Here is a 19,944-nt window from a genome sequence, read left to right on the forward strand (position 1 = left end):
ACTTCTAAATACTATGCTGCTGCTAAGTCGCTTCAGTCGTGTCCTCCTCTGTGCGACCCCATAGACGGCAGCCTACCAGGCTCCCCCGTCCCTGGGAGTCTCCAGGCAAGAACACTAGAGTGGGGTGCCATTGCCTTCTCCAATGCATGAAAGCGAACAGTGAAAGTGAAGTTGCTCAGTCGTGTCCAACTGTTCGTGATCCCATGGACTGCAGCCTACCAGGCTCCTCCATCCATGGGATTTTCCAGGCAAGAGTACTGGAGTGGGGTGCCATTGCCTTCTCCGCTAAATACTATATATATATATATATATATATATATGTATGTATGTATATGTATATATGTATATGCATATATATGTATATATGTATATGCATATATATGTATATGTATATATGTATATGCATATATATGTATATATGTATATATATACAAAAGCTTTGGAAGCAGACTCTCCAATATTTGTATACCAGCATTATTCACAATAAGCAAAATGTAGAAGCAACCCAAGTGTCCACTGGCAGACAAATGAATAAACCAAATGTTGCATATACGTACATACAATGAAATACTGTTCAACCTTAGAAAGGCAGGAAATTCTGACATATGATACAGCGTGGATGAACCTTGAGGACCATATGCTAAGTGAAATAAGCCAGTCACAAAAAGACAAATATTGTATCCTGCCATGTAGTATATGCGATAACCAGAGTAGTCAAATTTAGAGAGATAGGAAGTAGAATAGTTTGACATGGCCTGGGGAAGAAGGGACTAGGGATATGTAATGAGTACAGAGTTTCAGTGTTGCAAGATGAAAAAAGTTCTGGAGATTGGTTACACAATATGAACGTACTTGACACTACTTCAGTTCAGCTCAGTAGCTCAATTGTGTCAGCAAAGTAACGTCTCTGCTTTTTAATATGCTGTCTAGGTTTGTCATAGCTTTTCTTCCAAGGAACAAGTGTCTTTTAATTTTATGGCTGCAGTCACCATCTGCAGTGATTTTTGGAGCCCACGACAATAAAGGTGTCACTGTTTCCATTGTTTCCTCATCTGTTTGACATAAAGTGATGGGACAGGATGCCATGATCTTCATTTTTTGAATGTTGAGTTTTAAGCCAGCTTTTTCACTCTCCTCTTTCACTTTCATCAAGAGGCTGTATAGTTCCTCTTCACTTTCTGCCATAAGGGTGGTGTCATCTGCGTATCTGAGGTTACTGATTTTTCTCTCAGCAATCTGGATTCCAGCTTGTGCTTCATCCAGCCCAGCATTTCTCATGATGTACTCTGCATAGAAGTTAAACAAGCAGGGTGATAGTATACAGCCTTGACTCCTCTCCTAATTTGGAACCAATCTGTTGTTCCATGTCCGTTTTTCTAACTGTTGTTTCTTGACCTGCATACAGATTTCTCAGGAGGCAGGTCAGGTGGTCTGGTATTCCCATCTCTTTCAGAATTTTCCACAGTTTATTGTGATCCACACAGTCAAAGGCTTTAGTATAGTTAATGAAGCAGATGTTTTTCTGGAATTAAGAATTTTCCACACTTAGTAATTTAACACTACTTAGCTGAACATCGGAGAAGGCAGTGGCACCCCACTCCAGTAATGTTACCTGGAAAATCCCATGTATGGAGGAGCCTGGTAGGCTGCAGTCCATGGGGTCGCTAAGAGTTGGACACCACTGAGCGACTTCACTTTCACTTTTCACTTTCTTGCATTGGAGAAGGAAATGGCAACCCACTCCAGTGTTCTTGCCTGGAGACTCCCAGGGATGGGGGAGCCTGGTGGGCTGCTGTCTATGGGGTCACACAGAGTCGGACACAACTGAAGCGACTTAGCAGCAGCAGCAGCAGCAGCAGCAGCAGCAGCTGTACATTTAAAAGTGGTTAAACATAGAAAGTTTATATGTATTTTACTAAGATTAATTTTTTTCATGTAAAGCATATACTGGAGATGTAAAGACAGTTCCAAAACCCAGTCAGCCCTAACATCCAGTGATACAAAGGTAGAAGATGAGTTTGTGATTGAGAAGAGAGTCCAAGACCAGTTTCCATCCCAGTTACCTGTCGCTCGGGAAACAGGCAGGGTTGTGTATATGACAAAGGGTGTGGGTGAGAAGGAGGAGATGTGAAATATTTACTCTAAAGACGCTCTGTATTCCCCCACTACTAAATCATTTGCAGAACTAGAGGGAAACCTGGCAGTATCTTACCTAAACTGATGATGAGCCATCATCTGTTAATCCAAGTGAAAGCCTCTGACAGTATTAATGATACACAGTCTCATATAATCCTTAGGAAAAAATAAATAAATCACTTGAGGTCTTCAGAGCAGAAAAGATCCAAACATTCAGAGCCTATTTCACAACAAACATCCAATATCCAAGCATTTGCTACCACTTTCTGGGAGGGCCCAGCACTGTCTGGCATCTACTCTGATGGAGTTTGGTTGGTCTCTCTGGGGAGTGGGGCTAAGGAAATGTCAGTGACATCAATATCTCAGTGTCAGTCTCAGCAAGACCTGTGTGGACTTAATCTTCTTATCCATAAAGCACAGAGACAGAGAGTTGATGTAGACTGAGCGAGCAGTTAGGAAATCCAGAGAAGAGAAAAAAAGACTGGATCCAAAAAGGCTATTTCATTTCATAGAGCTTGATGAAGCAAGAGAAAACTGGATTTTGACTAAGAGTGGTGGTCATCTTAATAATAATGATTATAGTATAAGGGGCATTTCTGAGTGTATTTATACTTGTGTTGATAATAGGCCACCTAAAGTTGAGTTTTGTTGCTGTTAGAAAACACCTACTTCTATATTAGACTATGAAGGCCAGGATCTTTTCTTACCTTACATTCCATTGTTTGAAATATTTCTGGATATATCCTTGAAATCTCAAATCCTTATCACTGAAAGAATCATTTGTTTGCATGTGTTTTATGGATTCTTTTTTAATTTTTTAAAAAATTGAAGTATAGTTTATTAACAATGTTGTTAATTTATTTTGTGCAGCAAAGTGACATATGTTTTTTCATTTTCTTTTCCATTATGGTTTATCATAGGGCATTGAATATAATTCCCAGTTCTATACAGTAGGACCTTGTAAGCCCAAATTCTCATTCTGTCTCTCCCCTATCTCGCCTCCATGTTGCTTTATGGATTTCTTAAGGCATGAAAAAGTCAGGCATTCTTATGAAAACAAAAAAGGAGGTATTGATACATATTACAGCATGGATGAAGGTTGAAAACATGCTAAGTAGAAGCCAGACACAAAAGGCCACATATGGTGTGATTCCATTTGTATAAAGTGTTTGAAGTTAGAAAATCCGTAGAGACAGAAGGTAAATTAGTGGTTGCCAGCAGGTTGAGGGGACAGAAAAAGTGACTGTTTATATGGGGTTTCTTTCAGTGATTGTTAAAAAACATGATTCAACTGAGTAAATTTGAAGATTTAATTGCCTTTATTCAGCAACAATTCATGACTCAGTCAGCATCCCATCTAACATGTAGAAAAGTGCTCCCAGGAGCTGTAGAGAAAGAAAGACATTGATAGGCAGAACGGGGTGGGAAAAGGATGTTTCTAGCAGAGTGGATTGTTCCAGGCAAGCTCACCTTCCTTTGGGAGAAGGCTGGTGTCTGTTAGGCAGATTACCTCCCTAGTGCTGACCAGGTAATTCCAGACTGACTAGTTCAAGGTCACGTTCCTGGGAGACACTGAACTACAATTAGTTAGGACTTCCCTGGTGGCTCAGACGGTAAAGCGTCTGTCTACAATGCGGGAGACCTGGGTTCGATCCCTAGGTCGGGAAGATTCTGTGGAGAAGGAAACGGCAAACCACTCCAGTACTCTTGCCTAGAAAATCCCGTGGTCAGAGGAGCTTGGTGCAGGCTACTGTCCATGGGATCGCAGAGTCGGGCACGACTGAGCGACTTCACTTCTGAGTCTTGATGGGTCTTAACACAAGTGTTCTGTTTGAGGCATGTTTTTTCTTTTTCTAACAGAAAGATGAAAATGTTCTAAGTTGATACTATGGCTGCACAACTTTGTGAATACACTAAAAAAACGCTGAATCGCACACTTTAAAATGGTCAGCTTTATGGTATGTGACTTATATCTCAGTACACCTACTATAAAAATAAAGTATCCGAGAAGACTTGCACTTGTCAGGGAGGAAGAAATTTTCCTCTATCCTTCTGAGGTTCATCTGGCTGGACTAAAAATTAAACTGACATGAGACAGATTAATAGGAGGAAATCAAACAAAAGTTTAATAACACGTGTACATGGAAGAGACCAGGAAAACTGAGATACTTGCCAAAATGGATGAAATTCTCACTTTAAATATCATCTTAAGACAAAATAGGGAGCTGGGAGTAGGGGTTAGGGACTTCAGCAGGGAGAAAGACAATTCGCATGGAGATGAAAATTTAAACGTTTGGTAAACAAGTGTTTGGTGGACTAGGCAGACAAAATAGGATACAGAGTGGACTCTGTTCTCTAGGCCCTACTGAGTTTCCCCATACCACAGTTCAGTTCAGTTCAGTCACTCAGTTGTGTCCGACTCTTTGCAGCCCCATGGACTGCAGCAGGCCAGGCCTCCCTGTCCATCACCAACTCCCAGAGTTCACTCAAACTCATGTCCATTGAGTCAGTGATACCATCCAACCATCTCATCCTGTGTCATCCCCTTCTCCTCCCACCTTCAATCTTTTCTCAGCATCAGGGTCTTTACAAATGAGTCAGTTCTTCACATCAGATGGCTAAAGTATTGGAGCTTCAGCATCAGTCCTTCCAATGAATATTCAGGACTGATTTCCTTTAGGATGGACTGGTTGGATCTCCTTGCAGTCCAAGGGACTCTCAAGAGTCTTGTCTAACACCGCAGTTCAGAAGCATCAGTTCTTCGGTGCTCAGCTTTCTTTATAGTCCAACTTTCACATCCATACATGACTACTAGAAAAACCATAGCTTTGACTAGATGGACCTTTGTTGGCAAAGTAATGTCTCTGCTTTTTAATATGCTTTCTAGGTTGGTCATAACTTTCCTTCCAAGGAGCAAGCGTCTTTGAATTTCACGGCCGCAGTCACCATCTGCTGTGATTTTGGAGCCCCCCAAAATAAAGTCTCTCACTGTTTCCATTGCTTCTCCATCTATTTGCCATGAAGTGATGGGACCAGATGCCGTGATCTTCGTTTTCTGAATGTTGAGCTTTAAGCCAACTTTTTCACTCTCCTCTTTCATTTTCATCAAGAGACTCTTTAGTTCTTCACTTTCTGCCATAAGGGTGGTGTCATCTGCATATCTGAGGTTATTGATTTTTCTCCCAGCAATCTTGATTCCAGCTTGTGCTTCCTCCAGCCCAGCGTTTCTCATGATGTACTCTGAATGTAAGTTAAATAAACACAGTGACAATATACAGCCTTGATGTACTCATTTTCCTATTCGAAACCAGTCTGTTGTTTCATGTCCAGTTTTAACTGTTGCTTCCTAACCTGCATACAGATCTCTCAAGAGGCAGGTCAGGTGGTCTGGTATTCCCCTCTGTTTAAGAATTTTCCACATTTTGTGGTGATCCACACAGTCAAGGCTTTGGCATAGTCAATAAAGCAGAAGTGGATTTTTTCTGGAACACTCTTGCTTTTTCGATGATCCAACGGATGTTGGCAATTTGATCTCTGGTTCCTCTGCCTTTTCTAAATCCAGTTTGAACATCTGGAAGTTCACAGTTCATGGACTGTTGAAGCCTGGGTTGGAGAATTTTGAGCATTACTTTGCTGAGATGAGTGCAATTGTGCAGTAGTTTGAGCATTCTTTGGCATTGCCTTTCTTTGGGATTGGGATTAAAAACTGATCTTTTCCAGTCCTGTGGCCACTGCTGAGTTTTCCAAATTTGCTGGCATATTGAGTGCAGCACTTTCACAGCATCATCTTTTAGGATTTGATCTGGAATTCCATCACCTCCACTAAGCTTTGTTCATAGTGATGCTTCCTAAGGCCCACTTGACTTTGCATTCCAGGATATCTGGCTCTAGGTGAGTGATCAAACTATCGTGATTATCTGGGTCATGAAGATCTTTTTTATATAGTTCTTCTGTATATTCTTGCCACCTTAATCTCTCCTGCTTCTGTTAGGTCCATTCCATTTCTTTCCTTTATTTTGCCCATCTTTGCATGAAATGTTCCCTTCGTATTCCTAATTTTCTTGAAAAGATCCCTAGTCTTTCCCATTCTATTGTTTTCCTCTATTTCTTTGCATTGATCACTGAAGGAGGCTTTCTTATCTCTCCTTGCTATTCTGTGGAACTCTGCATTCAAATGGGTATATCTTTCATTTTCTCTTTTGCCTTTAACTTCTCTTCACAGCTATTTGTAAGTCCTCCTCAGACAACCATTTTTCCTTTCTGCAATACTTTTTCTTCGGGTTGGTCTTGATCCATGCCTCCTGTACAATGTCAGGAACCTCCATCCATAGTTCTTCAGGCCCTCTGTCTATCAGATCTAATCCCTTGAATCTATTCATCACTTCCACTGTATAATTGTAAGGTATTTGATTTAGGTCATACCTGATGGTCTACTGGTTTTCCCTACTCTTCAATCTAAGTTTGAATTTGGCAATAAGGAGTTCATGGTCTGAGCCACAGTCAGCTCCTGGTCTTCTTTTTGCTGACTGTATAGAGCTTCTCCATCTTTGGCTGCAAAGAATATAATCAATCTGATTTCGGTATTGACCAGCCGGTGATGTCCATGTGTAGAGTTTTCTCTTGTGGTATGGTATCCCTATACCACATCTAACCCATGTTCTTTTCAAATATCTAGTGATAGCTATATCAAGGAATAGGCCCTCTATCTAAATTCTTCTACTTAAAAAAAATTATTGATTATTTATTTGGCTACAGGGTCTAGGTTGCAGCACACAGGATCTTTAGTTGAGGCATATGGGATCTAGAACCAGGACCACCTGTACTGGGAGCCTGGAGTCTCAATCACAGCACCACCTGGGAAGTCCCTCTATATAATTTCTTTTAGACAGTTAGGGGGAAGGTCAAAGGTTCTTCCTGGGCCTTGATTGTTTGCAGCTTGAAAGAAATCTGCATGCCAAAGAGACACATTTTGGGGTGACAAAATTTGTTCCCTTACAAAATTTTACGAAAAAGGATTTTTATATCTCAAGGAAATTAAAGGGAACAACTTCAATTCTGTATTTTTTTCCAACATTGTATCAAAATCTATCACTTATCAAACATGCATTGAGTACCTGTTCTGTGCCTGGAGATTAGTAGATGTGATCTTAGACAGGAAGGAGAAAAATATTTTCCTCTACCCTCCTAGGTTTAGTTTCTGGGGTTCTGCAAATTAAATGGACAAAAGACAGATTAACCAGATGAAGGTTATGTATGTTAATAGAAGCCTTCATAGAAAAGAAGTGAAGACCCAAAGGGGGCAATTAAACTCTGGAAGCTTATATGCCATTTTAACAATGAGTAATAAAGTTGTGGGAAAGTGACAAGATAAAGGAAAGGGGGCTTGAGTTCTGCGGGCGGTAAATTGTGGGAAGGTAAATATATGCAGGGTATTGGGTACATGGAGGGCTGTTGAAAAGGAAGAGTAGTTTAGTAAGCTCTGTTAGGCAGATTAAACTCAGATCATCTCTGTTGATTAACAGGCATCCTCCTCTTCCTGGAAAGGGAGAGGAGACACCTTTACAAAGGGAAATGTGTGCCCCGTTTTTCGAGAAGAGCAGAACAGAGAGCTCAATACAGTCCTTAAGTCAAGGAGGCCTATTTGGGGGTGGCACGTGCTGTTCTCCTTCAACTGCTGCTCTCAGAAGCTAAAAGACTTTTCAAAAGATAGGCATCTATGGGACAAAAAAGGATGCTGGCGAGCCTTGCTTAAATGTCTTTCTGGTGCTTTCTCTGTGATTCATTTACTCATCATTTTCTTTTTCTCGTTGCTGTTTACACTAGGAAATAAGGATGAAGTACAAGAGAATAGAATGAGAAAACATACAAATCTTAAAATGTGTGTCTTAAATACAAGTCATTAGCACATTGAAGCCTTCATCTTCGGAAATCTTGTTTGTTCTTTGAAATTTTTAAACCTAGTAATAACTTAGAGGTGACATTTAATATAAATGGGAAGAATTAGAAGAAGGTATCAGATTCCCTCTCAACATTTAATTAATTTAGAATTTGTTTTCAATTTCAGCCATGTCAGGGAACTAAACTAAAAGAATCACCATCTCTTACTATGTAGAAAACTTTGAGTGATGCCATCCACTTATTCTGTCACTCAGTGATAACCACCCCTTGCCATTTTTTAAGAAAAAGAGAGAAAGGGGCGAGGTTGGAGGAGATCAGTAACCAACTGCCCTTAATACATTTAAATGAAATGAAAAGTCTGCTGTTTATTACAGCGTAGCAAATAGCATAGTAACATAGCAAATGGAGATGAATTCACTTTGGGGAGTTGCAGAAACGATCTTGTTTTGGTGACTATTTTATAAAGGAACTTGGCTGCTTGCTATTCAGCTTGGTTTTGCAGTGAGAACTGAGAGAAGAGATAAGCCAGCAATTCCACCGTTTCCCAGCAGAGGGAGCTGTTTTGTGCAGGTCCCTGTTTTTCAACATGGCACTCACATGTTTCCGTAAGGTCCTGTCACATATCAAGTTAAATACTACATGTGTCTCCATCAGCTACGGCACCCCTGCCTCTTTTGCTGCTGAGCTCAGCCGCAGGCCTTCTGAAGTTTCACAGATTCGGCCCACACTCTGTACCACTTTTGCATCCATCCTAAGAACTGCCGATTTTAGCAGCTTCCTGAAAGTGAAAGTGAAGTCGCTCAGTCGTGTCCAACTCTTTGCGACCCGCGGACTGTAGCCCACCAAGCTCCTCCATCCATGAGATTCTCCAGGCAGGAATACTGGAGTGGGTTGCCATTTCCTTCTCCAGGGGACCTTCCCGACCCAGGGATCGAACCCAGCTCTCTCACATTTCAGGCAGACGCTTTAACCTCTGCACCACCAGGGAAGCCCTTAAATACAAGAATACAGTCTCTCAGACAACCTCCTATAGAGACACAGAACTTTAGATCCAAGTACTAACATCAAAGATTTCAAGGGAGGAAAGGAAGCCAGGTTGAAAGAAGAAGGAGGAGGAGGCGAATGGAGGGGCGAAAGGGGTGGCCTTACAGACGTCTGCCTTACAGGTGTCTGCCACCTACAGACACCCAGGTGTTACAGGACTTTTCCCTGGGCCTCCAGAGAAGGGAGGACTGGAACTCGGCCCTACCAGAAATCAGAACCAGAATTCGAGTTCTCTGCCAAGAGGAGGGGATCAGTCTCCAATCCTCAGCTCAGGCTGAGGGCCCTTCGACCAGATTCCTGTGTCCAGGACCGGGAGACTAGAAAAACAGGGAAGGAGAGGAAGGGTCAAGGAGAGGAAAGAGAGAGGGAAGGGGAGAGAGGTCAATAAAGTCTCTAGTTCCTTACCGGTCGGGGCACTCTGGCCAGTTGTCTGCATCAGGAGGAGACCAGGGACAAAAGGGTCCCAGTTGCGGCCGCTGGGTCTGGTCCATTGGCAGGCAAGCTGGCCCCTGTGTACCCCGAGTGGTCAGGATGTCAGTCTCGGCAAAGAAGAGTCCCCGCCAGAGTCGCCATTTGTTGCAGGAAGAGGGACCCCTTCCAGGGCCCGAAACTGGGCTCTTGTCTAACACTTGGATATGAATTGTCCGAGGAGACACATGTGCTGACAAAGCAAGAGATTTTATTGGGAAAGGGCACCTGGGTGGAGAGCAGCAGGGTGAGGGAACCCAGGAGAACTGCTCTGCTGTGTAGCTCGCAATGTTGGGTTTTATGGTGATGGGGTGGTGATAGCACCTACCTAGAGTTCACCAGTAGGTTAGGGTCTGCATGTCTTTTCTACCCAAACTATTTCATAATGTCTTTGTGAGATGCGGTCATCTCATGTATCTTTAAATGTCTCTATGATGATGTAATAGGTGGCACTTGTGTTTAATAAATGCCATGCACCATTAAGACTGTGCTTATTAACTAACTTAATGCTCATGATGATTCTATAGTATAGATATCAATATTATCATTACCTAATTTTGCAGATACAGAAAAATTAAATACACTTTCCTAAGCTTATGCAGCTGGTATGGAGCAGGCCTGGGATATGACTGTAAGCAGTCTGGCTTTAGAATATTAGCTCTCAGCTCCTGAATATCCTGACCACAATACACTCCATCTCTTAGTACACTGTGAGGTGCTCCAGAAAAGCACTGATGGTAAGAATTAATTGTCTTTACACTTCTTAGAAGTTCAGGGGCAGCATGGCCTAGTTTAGCAAGGGAATCATGAACTTAAGAGTCAAGTTACTGCACCTTTGTGACCTTTCGACAAGTTATTTTAATTTGTTTGGGTTTTAGTCTCCTCATCTGTAACATAAAGAAAAAAGTATTAGTACCTCTTGTTAAGGTTTTTGTGGGAGTTAAATGAGATAAGAGATATGAAATACCGGTGAGTTTCCCTTTTCCTTTCCATGTGATTTACGTCGTTTGTCCCCTTGGCAGTTCTGTGATGGAGGCACTGGAGGTGTTATATCCATTATACAGATGAGGATATAAATCCACACAGGTGTGGTTTAATGTATTTCCTTGCTTTGAGATAATTCTTGACCATGATCTCTTCGGGTATTTCTTCTGCTTTATTTTCTCTCTTCTCCTTATGTGATTCCAGTCCGCTGTCCTGTATCATCCCACAGCTCCTGTGGGCTCCATTCTTTCTTTCCATTCTTTTTTCCTTTGTGTTTCAGTTTGGATCGTTCATACCAGTGCATCTTTCTTTCATTTCACTGATTCTCCACACAGCTGTGTAAATTTACTGATAAGTCCGTCAAAGAAATGCTTCATTTCTTTTTCATTTTATTTTCCTAATTCAATTTTTATTTTATATTGGAGTGTAGTTGATTTGTAATATTGTGTTAGTTTCAGGTGTACAGCAGTGTGATTCAGATTTACATATATCCATTCATTCTTAGATTCTTTTCCCATATTGGTTATTACAGAACATTGAGCAGAGTTCCCTGTGCTATGTAGTCGGTCCTTCTTTATTTTCTATTTTATATATAGTAGTGTGTATATGTTAATCCAAAACTAATAATTTATCCCTTCCTCCACCTTTCCCTTTTAATAACCTCAAGTTTTTTTTTTGACGTCTGTGAGCCTGTTTTCAGTTTTAAACAAGTTTGTTTGTATCATTTTTTAGATTTCACATATAAATGATAATCATGTGGTATTTGTCTTTCTCTGCCTGACTTACTTCACTTAGTGTGATAATCTTCACTTAGTATGATGACCATCCATGTTGCTAGAAACGGCATCGTTTTATTTTTTATGGCTGAGTAGTATTCCATTGTACATATGTACCACGTCTTTTTTTTTTAATTATTTATTTTAATTGGAGATTAATTACTTTACAATATTGTGGTGGTTTTCACCACACATCAACATGAATCAGCCACAGGTGCACGTGTGTCCCCCTACCCTGAACCCTCCTCCCACCGCCCTCCCCACCCCATCCCTCTGGGTTGTCCCAGAGCACCAGCTTTGAGTGCCCTGCTTCATGCATTGAATTTGCACATGTCATCTATTTAACATATGGTGATATACGTGTTTCAATGCTATTCTCTCGTATCATCCCACCCTTGCCTTCTGCCACATAGTCCGAGAGTCTGTTCTTTACATCTGTGTCTCTTCTGCTGTCTTGCATATAGGGTCGTCGCTACTGTCTTTCTAAATTCCACATATATGAGTTAACATACTTTAGTGGTATTCCATTGTATATATGTACCACATAATCTTTATCCATTCATCTGTCAGTGGGCCCTTAGGTTGGGAATGCTTCATTTTTGATAGTGTGGTTTTCTTCTTGAGTGTTTCCATTTGGCAGAAACTCCTTGACTTCTGATGCATGTGTTCATCTGTTCTGCTGGATAGAATGTAGACGCTCTGCAGACACTGAGGGAAATATCCGTACCTGGAAACAGGCATGCTGCTTCTTCCATCAGGCTGTAGATGTGGCCAGATAAACCAGTTGACCCAGAGTTGATCTGGTGCGTTTTGTCTGCACCACGGGCTTCACCTCCCACTAGAGGGGACTGCATCACCTTATGCTGAAGTGGGCCCAGCAAGTCAGGGATCTTCCTTGGTTGGCGTGCTCTGCACTCAGCTCTCCCTGCACGCTCGTACACAGAGTTCAACTCTGACCAAGCTCCTGTGCCACCTCAGGAGCTGACCACAGCTGCTTCTTACACTAGGCTGGGCTCCTGTGGGGATGAGGGGTCTCTCACTCTGGGTCTGCTTCACTCTTAGGTTGTGTGTCTCGGCCTCAGACCTGGGGCTGTCTCAGGATCCATGCCTTTTCTACCATGGGAACTAACCTTGGCCTTGTATCTGTGGTTGTGATCTAAGGTTGGCCATAGTATTCAGCAACATGAAGTAGGATTTCAGTTTCCTGGTCAGAGATTGAAGTCAGGCTGCGGCAGTGAGAATGCTGAATCCTAGTCCCTAGATCATGATGACCAATAACCAGTGACAAGGCACTGGCCCGTTGTCTTTGTAGAAATGAATTTCCACAAAGAGAAAGTGGTGAAACAGTAGGTGGTGGTGGTTTAGTTGCTAAGTCATGTCTGACTCTCTGTGACCCCGTGGACTGTAGCCTACCAGGCCCCTCTGTCCATGGGATTTCCCAGGCATAATATTAGAGTGGGTTGCCATTTCCTTTTCCAAGGGATCTTCCTAACCTAGGGGTCGAACTCGAGTCGCCTGCATTGCAGGCATATTCTTTACCATCTAAGCCACCAGTTCAGTTCAATTCAATCCAGTTGCTCAGTCGTGTCTGACTCTTTGCGACCCGAAGCACCTAAATAAGTGTTTATTAGGAGGGAAAAGAGTGCGTGTGAATAGACTCACAGGTGAATTCAGAAAGTGTTGCACCTTTTTTTGGTAGTTTGGATCACTTTTCTGGGGCATTTCTTCTGGGTTTCCTCTAGCCAGTCTTGCTTTGCCTGGCTCTGAGTCCATATTTGGTTTAAGTCAGGGTCCTCCCCTGTGTGTGCATGCGTCTCTTAGCCAAGGCGGACTCTAGTGAAGAGGACTGTGGGAAGGTTGACATTGCCTACTATGGGGTGGTAGCCCTTCCCTTTTGGCCCCCAAAGAGCCTTTCTGTGCATGTGTAGTTGGGAAGGTTTCCTTGATCTCAAGAATGAGGAATATGTGGTCTCTTATCTTTTTCCAGACAGGGCTCAGCTTCTCCTCCCTCCTGCTATTATCTTCATCCTGGAGTGTCTGTCCACAGGGGACAGACTCCAGCTGCTCCATGCGGGGCTCCTCTGTCTCCGGCCTCAGTGGTAGATTTGAAGGTTCCTCATACATACAGGCAGCCTGCATCCCAGAAAGCAGGCACGTTGTTCACATTTCCTGAGCCACCAGTGAGGTCTCCTAAACAAGCCTTTTTATCTCTCATATCGTTGGACTCTCGATTTGTTGGGATTCCGTAATGTTGTGGTTCACTTGTGTAATGGAAATGCAACACTGGGCCTGGTGCCTAGTAGGACATAAAAGATCTTTATTGGTTAACTGAGGAACCTAGATAGAAACGTCCTGTTGACTGTCCAAAGGTCCCACTCTCATTTTGACTTGTTCCCAATTGACAGAAGAGGTCACTGCCTGACTCAGGAGTACAAAAGTATGCATTTCCTTTAGAAGCTCCACTGGACAGAGTTGAGAAACATAGTCTTTAAGCAAAGCTATCATGATCTCTGACTGAAAATACACACACTCACACACCCCCACCTCTGAGGGTCTAGAAAACTGAATTCTGATTCTGCCTCTCATTAGCTGTCTCTTAATATGCAGATTACCCACCAGATCTATTCCTCAGTTTATTTATCAAATGGGATTAATGATATGTATCTTACTTCAATAGATGGTTGTGAAGGTAAGATGAAATTACATAAGTAATTTAAAACACTTTCTAAGTGCTATAGAAATATAAAGTATTCCTCTAGGAGGGGTCAGAAAGGTGAAGAAAAAAGTGGGAGTTTGAATTTCAAGGCACCCTTTTGACATCTACGCATCACCATAAGAGAGAGTCCATGAATATGGAAAAGAGCAAAATTAGAAATAGAGCTCTTCCTCTCACTAAAATTAGCCTACTTGTGATAAAGGTTAATTAAGTCCTTCTCCACCAGCCAAGGACACATTTTTAAAGGGAAATAGCATGTCAGCCCTGACTCGTGCTGAGAGTGATGAGGTCTTCGTGTCATATCTCACTTTGAGCTCAGTAAGCTCTCCTGTTTCCTATAGACCTAACCTGATGTTCCATTTCCTGTCTCAGGCCTAGAATTCCTCCACAGCGCTGCTTGATTCATTTATATACTTGTACTCAGACAACAGAGACAAGTTCAGTTCAGTTCAGTTCCATCACTCAGTTGTGTCCGACTCTTTGCAACCCCATGAATCACAGCATACCAGGCCTCCCTATCCATCACCAACTCCCAGAGTTTACTCAGACTCATGTCCATCGAGTCAGTGATGCCATCCAGCCATCTCGTCTTCTGTTGTCCCCTTCTCCTCCTAGCCCCAATCCCTCCCAGCATCAGGGTCTTTTCCAGTGAGTCAACTCTTCGAATCAGGTGGCCAAAGTATTGGAGTTTCAGCTTCAACATCAGTCCTTCCAGTGAACACCCAGGACCGATCTCCTTTAGAATGGACTGGTTGGATCTTCTTGCAGTCCAAGGGACTCTCAAGAGTCTTCTCCAACACCACAGTTCAAAAGCATCAATTCTTCGGCACTCAGCTTTCTTCACAGTCCAACTCTCACATCCATACATGACCACTGGAAAAACCATAGCCTTGACTAGATGGACCTTTGTTGGCAAAGTAATGTCTCTGCTAGAGACAAGTAAGACCATCAGAAAAGTCATCAGGAAGTTTCTTTCTGCCAACTTCATTCATAGGTGCCAAAGTACACGCAAGGCACAGCCTATATAGTTTTACTTCCTCTGCCTGGATTCAATCTCTGGATCGGAAAGAGCCCCTGGAGAAGGGAATGGCTACCCATTCCAGTATTCTTGCCTGGAGAATTCCATGGACAGAGGAGCCAGCAGGCTATAGTCCATGGGGTCACAAAGAGTCAGACACAACTGAGTGACTAACACTTGTCACCTGTTATTCACCATTGAAACCTTCAACCACAAGCTGATAAGTCTAGAGCACAGGTCAACCAACTACTGCCTACAGGCCAAATCCCGCTTGCCAGCTGTTTTATAAATAAAGTTTTATTGGAACACAGTCACTCCCATCTCTATGCCTATTGCATGGGGCTACTTTATCACTCCAAAGGCAACGCTGACAAATTGCAGTACAAGTGGTATGACCTGCAAAGCCAGAAACATTTGCTATCTGGCCCTTTGCAGAAAAGGTGTGCTACCGCTTGGTCTAGGGCAATATTAGGCCTGTCCACTCCCCACCAACATTACTAAGCCACATTTGGTTTATTCAGATCTCTTTCTCCTTCTTTGATTTAATAAACTAATTATTATGGAACTGATTTATGCAATAGCACCTAAGAATAATGAGATAAATAGTTGTTCAGATGTGAGAATGTATAATAATATAAAGTATTTAACTAGGAAAGTTCATAGAAAATTTTTTAAAAAGTGATAGCACTCCGTAAGGATGCAGTCACCCAGCCAAATCTAAAATGTAGAAAACTCTACACAATAAACCACCCAGTTTTTCCAGAAAATACCTGGGCATGGAAAATCAAAAGTGGAGTAGGGCACCTGCGGAGATTCAAGGAAACTTAAGGTATATTTCGACCTAATGCAACTTGTGGATCTTCTTTTTGTTTAAACAGTTGATTTTTCTGTACTGATCTGTGTCCACACATCTCGCAAGCCCTCTTCTTCTAATATCCAAAGGTTCTTTTGGATTTTCTTTTTACTTTTTTTTTTAATGTATCCAAAACGTGTTTATTGGGATGGTTTCCTGTTCACCTTGATACAGGGTACTTTTGGTGCTGCTTCCGTCTGAAAGAGCATCCTTCTGTAAGCCTTGCTTTCCCTCCTGTAGGCTGGCAGAGGACAGCAGAGCAGCCAACACACAGAACTACTGTCTGTGCATGGCTGAAGACGGTGGTGATGTTATAGCATCCTGGGCATTTTACATCCATGAAATAGGAACTGGGGCTCTGCACCAGACGCTGCTTCTTGTGTTTCCTCTTCTCCTCTTCTGGAGAGGGATGAAGAAGATCCTTTGCGAGAGGCATGTTCTCGTGAGGAGGTCGTCACCGCTGGAAAAGCTGGATTTTCTTTTTACTTTTTAAAAAAGTATTTGGCCACACAGCTTGCAGGATCTTAGTTCCCCAAACAGGGATCCAACCTGCACCCTCCTGCAGTGGAAGCACAGAGTCCTAACCACTGGACTGCCAGGGAGGCCCCAAGATGTGCATCTTCTGTTTGAACAACTCCACTGAGATGATTTAAACATTGAAGAGACCTTGGTGTTTTGAAGGAATTATTTGTACTTAGGTATAACAACAAATTGCAGTACAAGTTTTACTTATTTATAAATATCCTTATCTATTCAAGATAATTAAATTATGTTATGGTATTTGTGGGTGAAATAATATGATGCCCAGGATTTTCTTTCTACTCTCCAACCCCTTCAGTCAGAAAAATATAGTAGAGAATATAGAAGGAATAATATTAGCAAACGTTTGATTTTACTTGTGATTACTTGTTTATAAATATCCTTATCTATTCGAGGTAATTAAATTATGTTATGGTATTTGTGGGTGAAATAATATGATGCCCAGATTTTCTTTCTACTCTCCAACTCCTTCAGTCAGAAAAATATAGTAGAGAATATAGAAGGAATATTGGCAAATGTTTGATGATTACTGAGCCAGAGTGTTGAGTACATTAAGCTCACTGTGGCTTTCTCTCAGACTTTGGTCTTTTTGAAAATTTTCACTATGAAATATTTTTTTCAAAAGCGTGAATTGAACCTGAGTCTCCTGCATTGCAGGCAGATTTTTTACCATCTGAGCCTCCAGGGAAGCCATTACTTTAAGTCATCTTTTAATTTGGATCCTGGTTTTGCTAGCTGTTTCTAATCTGTAGAATGGACATTGTGATTCAGATTATATGTGATATTGTGAGGATTATGAAGACTCAATGAGAGAGTAAAAAGTTTAAAACTGCATAATTCATAGGAAATTAATCAATACCGGGTAGTTATTATTTTGTATTTGCTATCACATGACAGGAATGTAAATACTTATGAGCCTAGTTCATTTATCATGTAATTGACTTCTGTGAATTGCAGACCTTAAACCCATATTGTTGCCAATCAAGAAGGAGGAGCCAAAACAGAGAATGTTTTCACTGTGTACACATATTTCCTTGACAGTCTGGAAACAGTCACAGAACCTGTCAGATACATGGAGGAAAACTGTGGTACCCAGGGGATCGTGATCGGAAAGTCAGATTGTCCTGACGATACATCTGTCCTCAAAAGTAGTTTGTTTGTTTGTTTGTTTGTTTGAATCAACATAGTAGTCTTCTGTGAAATTGCCAATAAGTGCCTGTGAACACTTTTAAGCTCATCGTGCACGGGAAGCCCTGTGGCCATGTAGGACACTGACAGATTTCCCAGTTTGAGCTATTCTTGTCTCTCCTTGACAGCGTGCACTCAGATGACCTAGAGCTGGTTCTGAGTAACATGACACCCCTTGCACTGCGTCTCAGCTGACTAATCCACCGTTTAGTCGATCATTCAGTAGCCAGCATGCATCATTCACATTTATAGGAAAACAGATTGACTTAAAGGCACAGGAGGTTAGAACAAAAACCATCACCATCCCATCAAACAAATGAAATAGACTTGGGCCCTACCCCCACTGAGAGTGTCCCTTAAAATTCATCCCTTTGGGGTGGTCTCATTCTGAGTAAAATTACCATCAGACAAAGATGTTGGGAAGCATTCTGTTCACAATGGATATTTAAAAAAAAAAAAACATAAGAGAAATGTGAGGTGTTGGAGAAGGCTGGGAAGCAATATTTTGCTTGAACTCAAAATAATAACACTGTACTTTCTGTTTCTGTTCTTCCACAGAATGACATCACTCCTCTACATGTTGCATCAAAAAGAGGAAATGCCAACATGGTAAAATTATTGCTTGACCGAGGAGCTAAAATCGACGCCAAAACAAGGGTAAGGGTGCAACTTATGTACTTGCTTACGCTTGTTTTCAGGAAGCAGGTCTGCTTCTATGAATACCTTTGTTGCTGGCTCAGCCCTGGCTTTGTTCTTTCCTTTGTTGTAGTCTCTTAGAAAATGACTGCTAAGGTGATTCTTCTTATAATGGGATAACGATCCCCATTTATAAAGCTTTAATATACATTTAAATAGTACTGGGATTTAATTATAGAAACTAATGCTTAGGTCCAGAGTTTTTGTTGAGTTAAATTTGTAAGTATTTAATCGCTACTTGATACTGCAGACAGAGCTATTGGGCCAGCTTGATACTAAAACTGACATTTTATTTAAAACCAGATCTGTCTCCCTTCGCACACTGCTGGTAGGAATGTAAAATGGTGCAGCCACTATGGAAAACAGTGTGGAGGTTCCTCCAAAAACTAAAAATAGAGCTAGCATATGATCCAGCCATCTACTTGGGTGTATACACCCCCAAACAATTGAAAGAAGTATCTTGAAGCCATGTAATAGTCAAGAGGTGGAAGCAACCCAATATCCATAGATAGAAAATGCGCTAGGTACATACAGTGGAATGTTATTCAGCCTTATAAGGAAATGCTGTCACATTCCCCAGTATGAATGAGCCTTGAGAACATTATGCTAAGTGACAGAAGCCAGTCACAAACGTACAAATACTGTATGGTCCCACTTAAGGAGGTACCAACAGTAAACACACAGAAACAGAAATAGAATGGCGCTTGCTGGGGGCTTAGGGACAGGGAAGTGGGGAGGTGCTGAGTGTCAGTATTGTAAGATAGAGTTTTAGAGATGTTATACAACATGAATATCGGTAACACTACTTACCTGTGCATTTAAAAGTGGTTAGGGGAGTCACTTTTATATTGTGGTTTTTTAAACCACAGGTTAACAAATTTTTTCAACACAGGTCAGTGTAGGCAGGTGTTTTGACAGGTTAATTGTTTGGTGTGATGCACTGTGTGGGGAGGAGAAAGAAGTGAGACTTAGAATCAAGTTGGAATCCCAGAAAGTGAGCTTAGCTGGTTGACTTAGTTTGACAAGGCGATGTAACCTTCTGCATCCAATATCTGTATCTGAAAAAAACGTTAACGGTTTCCTTGAAGGCTTGTTGCAGTGATCAGGCTAATGTTTGTAAACTGTATTGGCATAAAGTAGACCAGAAATAAATCCCAGCCATTACTAGTAGATGGACACCTCAGAGACATTGCAGCTTTGGTTCCAGACCGCTGCGATGAAGCAGTATTGCCAGAAGGCAAGTCACAGGAATTTTTTGGCTTCCTAATGTATATAAAAGTGATGTTTATACCATATTATAGTCTATTGTGTAAAAGCATTATGTCCTTAAGAATGTATATACTTTAAATTAAAAAGTACTTTATTGCTAAAAAAAAAAAAATTCCTAACTAGTATTGGAGCTTTTAGCAAGTTATAATCTTTTTACAATAGTAACATAAAAATCACTGACCAGAGATCATCATAACAAATATAATCAGAAGAAAGTTTGAAATGTTGCAAGAAGCCCAAAAATGTGACACAGAGACACAAAGTGAGGAAATACGGTTGGAAAATGGCCTTGCCTGATGAGGGTAGCCACTAACCTTCAACTTAAAAAAAGAGAGAGAGAGAGAGAGAGAAATGCAGT

The 19,944-nt window shown here is 41.6% G+C and overlaps 2 protein-coding genes across 3 annotated transcripts in view; one reads left to right on the forward strand and one right to left on the reverse strand.

The window, feature by feature from the left end:
* The window catches only part of ANK3 (ankyrin 3), a 750,492-nt gene that overhangs the window by 529,263 nt on the left and 201,285 nt on the right, over window positions 1-19,944 (forward strand). For both annotated transcript variants that reach the window (XM_018042183.1, XM_018042184.1), the window contains one exon: window positions 18,180-18,278. In XM_018042183.1, the coding sequence (XP_017897672.1) occupies window positions 18,180-18,278 (99 nt within the window). The remainder of the gene's footprint in view (window positions 1-18,179; window positions 18,279-19,944) is intronic.
* Window positions 16,029-16,374, reverse strand: LOC102189373 (40S ribosomal protein S27-like). Its single transcript, XM_005699051.3, has one exon. The coding sequence runs from the start codon at window positions 16,327-16,329 to the stop codon at window positions 16,054-16,056; it is 276 nt and encodes a 91-aa protein (XP_005699108.1). The 5' UTR covers window positions 16,330-16,374; the 3' UTR covers window positions 16,029-16,053.

This window comes from Capra hircus, chromosome 28 (assembly GCF_001704415.2).
Source record: "Capra hircus breed San Clemente chromosome 28, ASM170441v1, whole genome shotgun sequence".
In the NCBI taxonomy this organism is placed as follows: domain Eukaryota; kingdom Metazoa; phylum Chordata; class Mammalia; order Artiodactyla; family Bovidae; genus Capra; species Capra hircus.